The following is a 6,000-nucleotide window of genomic DNA, read 5'->3' as shown; positions in this document are numbered from 1 at the left end:
CACAGCTGAACAACAGAGCTACAGAAGCGTGATTTAGCCAGTTAGCATGACATGTGCAGGGTTGTTACACAACATAACATACACAACTACTTATTTTGAACGATCGCTAGAAAATACAATCTTTGTAGATTCATCATCTTTTGGAAGTGAATATAAAACAATTTTACTAACAGCGTAGGATACAGCGTCTTCTGTACGTGTAAATTTCCATGTGACCTAAACCACATGGAAAAAGATTAGAACGTGGGTGGATATTATGCAAATGTGTTACTTCGTGACGTGTGGCCATAACAGAAAAAGATTCGAAATCCTGACGACTCCTTCAGGCAAATGTGAGCCGAATCTTTTTTTTTTTTTTTGATAGACAATAACTTTATTTATCGTGCACTGTCGACTTCACAACTTTGCAGATAGTTTATGTTCACATACAGCTACATGGAACACTACATGAAAGATCATATTTGAAAAGGCATAATAGGGGCACTTTAATGTAATTTTTAAAATCTGTAATTTTACTTTTACTTAAGTATATTTAGTTTTAAGTATTGTACTTTGCTACATTTTAAAATACATTAATTACAGAGTAAAAAAAAAAAATCGCACCCTCGCCACTACTGCAGTAAATGATGGGCAGGAAAACAAACTGGCGCTAAAATCACAAGAAAGAATGAGACGGACAAGACAGACATTAGTGGTGCAGACCCAGCTGAAAACTAAACCCCGTCGTATTCTGCTGAACTCGAAGGAAATGCAGTGAACCCCTGGCCATATTTAAGCTCTATAATGTAGTGTAAGCTTGCCTGGGGAGACAAAACAATATAGCAGTATATAAAATCTGGACATCAACCCTTCGAAAGCATGTACAGGTAAGGTAAATACTTGCATCGTGGTGGTTAAAATGACAGTTTAGCAAGAGATTTTGCACAAATTAGCCAAAAAGTAAGCTGTGCAGGACTTAGGGGTGTGCGATATACATCATCTGGGATAAAATCGTAATTGTTGTTTTAACGATATGTGATTTGACATTATCAACTATTTTGCGAAAACCAAGCAAAACACTCTGATTGCACGCATACATTACATAAAGTCTAGTAGATTCGACTAGTGCGTGTGCACATTTAGAGTGCGTTCTTTCACTGCGTGATTCATTCTGTTAAAATGCATTTAAAATGATCACAAAATGTAACATATAGGGACAGTAAATGTATATATTTATATAATTTCATATAGTTAATCAATGTCACATGAAGAGTGCCGTTTTTTCTGCAAAAATCAGCACGATTACATGTAGGTTTTTTATTTTTATTTTATTATTATTATTATTATTTTTTTACAGCAGTTCAATAATCAAAGTTAATTAAGAGACTTATGTTTTAGACACCATATTGCCTGTTTTTCCTCTATTTCGACACCAAATATCATTCCAAAAATTTGGAATGATATTTGAACCAATTAAATTATTTGGTTCAATCGCAATGACTCACTTATTAACAGTGACTTGCTGACACCTATTGGTGGTTTTAATTTCACATTTAAAGTATATTTTTATTATTATTATTATTTTTTTTAAATAATTCATTTAAAATATTAAATGTATATATATAAATACTCAATGTATATATCAAAACATTATTTCTGCATTCATATACTGCAAAACAGTGTGTAAATACATCTAAATGCCACTTCAGATGAAGCTTCTGTCCCTGATAATCACGGAGACGTCTATTTGACGTCTACATTATACATGTGCAAGACATATTTTTTTAGAGTGTTTTCTCATTTGCAATACGTCTATTAGATGTTTCCTATCAGATGCCAAATACATGTCTATAGATGTCTTTAAGATGTTTATGATTTAAAACATATGTAAAACTGAAATCTTAGATCAGTTCAGATTATAGTACACAGCAGATGCTTTCCAGACATCTTTCTTATCTAAATGTAAAATTTTGCTCAAAAGAAAAAATGGGATGGTCTGCACTAAAATCTCACATACCTCCCTAAATGTTTTAAATGTCATGTGTCAACATGTTTTTGCTTTATTGCACTTTAACCTGTAAAGGTGTTCCTTTAATTAAAAACAACTAGTTTGAGACTTATAGGCTCGTCCCTATTTTTGCCCCCCCTCTCCTGCTGTTAAAATGAGCTACTTTTAACTTTTACTTGAGTAGATTTTTAGACTGGTACTTTCACTTGAGTAGAATATTTTAGTACTTTTTCCACCTCTGGTGTGAATGGAACAGTTATAGGACTGGACAACTAGTTATCAGTCACATCCATCAGTCACAGTGTGCATCTACTGTGTGCTGCGTTTTGTCATTTGTGGTTTCAGTAACTTACAGTGACAAAGAAATGAGCTGCGTCACCTGAAAGTTTTAGATCCAGTCAGTTTTTCTCCACCGGAGCCACTCCCCTCAGATTTGTGTTCGTGGCTCGGCTCAAATGTTTCACTCTCCACCCAAATTTAAATGCTGCTGTCAGTTAATGCAGGTTTGATGGATGAAATCATGGCTCTTGTCTTTCAGTTTTTTGGTCTTCGAATACAGACAGTATTCGAGACGCTACTGTTACCTGCTGTGTGAACAGGACATTTTGAGACTCACGTCTAAGTAAATGTGATTGTCAATAAACCAGTCACCCATGATTATTTTTTCATTATCCTATGTCTTCATCCTTATGAAATATGGCTCATAACAGAAAGGGGAAAAAAAAAAAGATTTACATTAAAAATAACAAATAAAACATAACATGTTTTAAAAGTGTAATAGAGAAAATGGATGGTACAAGCTATATTTATTGCTTTACCTAAACACATGTACAGTAAGCTCAAACACCTGGAACATTCATTACAAATGTTTAAATAGGAACAGCATTTAAATGTCATGACAAGTCATTACTCACAATCAACCAAAACAAGGCAGGGCATTCTAACAATCCTAAATCAACAAATTAATCATTAGAAAAAACAAAACAAAACAAATTTACATTTGTAAATCACAGACACAAAGGTGATGCCACTAATATCAAGAATATGTAGTCACATTTCATTTCAACAATATCCACATACAGTAACTGGGGACCTGAAGCAAAGTGGGAAAAGAAAATCCCCCTGTTTTAATTAAACCAAACCATAATGTACCCCACCCACACACACACACCTGTATGAACAAGTGCATTACAGCTCAGCCATTACAAGTTAATGGCTGAGGCTAAAAATGGGGCAAATTCACATCTTTTTACACTTTATGACTTGTTAAATATAGCCAACAAACCAAAATTGACAAATGAAAGTCATACCCAACAATACTGAATAAACAGCTGTGCCCATGTAAATTATGATTTTTTTTTTCTGAGAGTGTAGAAATCAACAACCCTCTAAAATTTGCATTCCTATAATCATCTTAATTGTTACAATACTGTCAATAAATTTAATATAATTTTTCTTTCTTTTTTTAAGATTTTGGGGTGAAACTGGACATGTTTCACGAGATTAACCTTTTAACACATCTTTTTTATTTTATTTTATCTTTAAATGATTCCCTAATCTGAAATTAAGCATATTTCATGCCAAACACATATAAACTCATTTTAGACATTCTCAAAATTGATTATTAATTAATTATTCTCATCATTATTATTATTTAGATCATTTTAATTAAATGGCAGGTTTGGAATACATTACAGCAGGATAACAAGTGCTAAGGGAATGTCTTGGGGTACATCACATCTCACAAGAGAGAATTTTAAAAGATAACTAATAATCCAGACAAATAATTAGAATGAAAAGATGTGTATGTCGACTACCCGCATGCTTATTGGTACTATAACAGCAGTTTTGAAGATATTATATGCATCTTCTTTAAGTTTTTCTTTACATATCCTCTCCTTCCCCCACTGGTGTACTTGGGGCAAGTCAATCTATATTCCCAAGAGAGTTGTCTACTTCCTCCTCACTGGGGCTGGGCTCTAGCCCCATACCCTCTGTTTGGGACAGCTCACCCAGCAGCTCCTTTCCTGCCTCTCCAGCTCGAGACGCCCATAGCACAGCACCCTGTTTTAGCCCGATGGAGCGAAGCAGCTTAGCGTAGTCCACGAAGGCCGCACCTATTAGCTTATGTGGAGATGCTGTGGTTAAGGAAGACTAGGAATAGGAAAATTATTTAAGTAAAAAGACAAAGTGTAAATTACCAAGTTAATACTTACTACATACAGCAAATGGTGTCATGTAAACCAGGTTTTTAAATAGCAAAGAACCATATTAAAATTTAGAACTGTCCAAATACAGTTTTGTTAGTCAGATCATTGTTCAAACTCTGCGAAATGTAATGTTTAAACATTAAACATTATTATTTCACCTTTTTTTTCCTGTATTGATCTATACAACAACTTTTAGTTTGTCAAAACTATGTGATTTGCTGCTTGCAATTGCTAGTCAATTCAGCTGTTATTAATGGAAGATAATTATCATTCTAGAGAGCACTGCTGAGTACTAATTTTGCTACTTGTGTTATACGCTTGTAGGTACTCTTTTTTTGTGAAGAAAAAGTAAATAATTTTGGATATCCTCCTTGAGTCCATATAATGCAAGTGGATAGTAATCCAAAACCTGAAGTGAATACAACAGTAACTAATATGTACAGTGAATTTATTCTATTAATTGACGCAGTCCCCTCAATGAGCAGATGCTCTAACTCACTGCTGGCCGAGGACTCACAAGTAAGCGTTTCCTCAAGTAAAATTACTGGTTAAGTGATACACAAGATCAAGCTGGAAAAACAGTCAAGGTAGTAGGTAGTGTTGAGATGGCTCAACCAGCCATAGTTCTTGGAAGACGGTATGGCGATGAGTCATACTGTAATTAGCAAGAGGACTTGGAAGAGGGCCATGCTTCTCAGAGCATGTGTGGCTGCAATCAAAGCTTTTCATTCCAACATTCATGGTCACTCAGTTGGCAGAAACAACCTTATCAAAAGAGAACAAGATAGAAAAACCCCCTTGCACCTCAACTATTCCTATTTGGGAACTGGCTTTCACTCTAAAGGTTCTCTATTAGAGCTGCTGCAGAAAAAGCTCTGTAACAGTTGGACTATTCAGATTATATTTAATGAATAATCCCCCAACAACAGGACTGGGTGCCGAAATGTCTGTACTAAACTACCCCCTAAGCCACAACTAACACCTAAAAGCAGATGAGACCTGTGGTTACCACAACAACAAAGACACATCAACAAGAGATGGCATTACACCTCAAAGGAATTTGGAAACTTTTGGAAACAAAAGAAAGTAACTTTTTCTGCTGGAAATGACACCTTTTACATAAGTCAAGCCAAACTCAAGAGGTGTGATCTCTGCAGAAGCTAAAGTGCTCCTATTATGCCTTTTCAAATATGACCTTTCATGCAGTGTCATGTAGCTGTATGTGAGCATAAACTATCTGCAAAGTTGTGAAGCTGACAGTGCATGATACATAAAGTTATTGTCTATCAAAAAAAAAGAGTCGGTTCACAAATGCCTGAACGAGTCAACAGGAATTTGAATCTTTTTCTGTTATGGCAGTACGCCACAAACAGTAAAATTTCCACGCTCCCGGCAGCTCGTAGGTCTCTGGCTAACCGTCTAACAGCTTTATCTGTTCACTTTAAAAGCCACATGTGAAGAGTGAAAGTTTGGGTTAGGGAGAGAAGTGGAGACAGTCTGTCCCACCATGATGCTGCAGGACCTCAAAGTTAAAAGCCATGTTGCATGTTTCCACCTGGATGAGAACTCTCCAGACCACATCCGAGTCAGAATAACAGAATAGCCCACAAGAACTCGACTGGATCTTCACCACTATCAAACTATTGAATCATGAATACTTTCATCCGAGACTGCATCCGCATGCTTGTTCTAAAAATTCCTTAGAACCTTTAGGATGCAGTGGTAGTGGGTAAAACAAAGAGAGATCACAGAGATCCATCCAAATCCATTCATAACTATGTTTTCAAACCCTAAAGCAGGGGT

At 35.6% G+C, this 6,000-nt stretch overlaps 1 protein-coding gene across 1 annotated transcript in view; it reads right to left on the bottom strand.

Moving 5' to 3' along the window:
* Window positions 1-2,776: 2,776 nt before the first annotated feature.
* wdr11 (WD repeat domain 11) overlaps window positions 2,777-6,000 on the bottom strand; it is a 123,239-nt gene continuing 120,015 nt past the window's right edge. The window contains exon 29 of the mRNA XM_051126725.1: window positions 2,777-4,116. Within this exon, the coding sequence (XP_050982682.1) occupies window positions 3,914-4,116 (203 nt within the window). The 3' untranslated portion in view covers window positions 2,777-3,913. The remainder of the gene's footprint in view (window positions 4,117-6,000) is intronic.

The sequence above is a fragment of the Labeo rohita genome, chromosome 13 (genome assembly GCF_022985175.1).
Source record: "Labeo rohita strain BAU-BD-2019 chromosome 13, IGBB_LRoh.1.0, whole genome shotgun sequence".
In the NCBI taxonomy this organism is placed as follows: domain Eukaryota; kingdom Metazoa; phylum Chordata; class Actinopteri; order Cypriniformes; family Cyprinidae; genus Labeo; species Labeo rohita.
The sequence above is the reverse complement of the archived record's forward strand: the minus strand, read 5'-3'. Positions and strand labels throughout refer to the sequence as shown.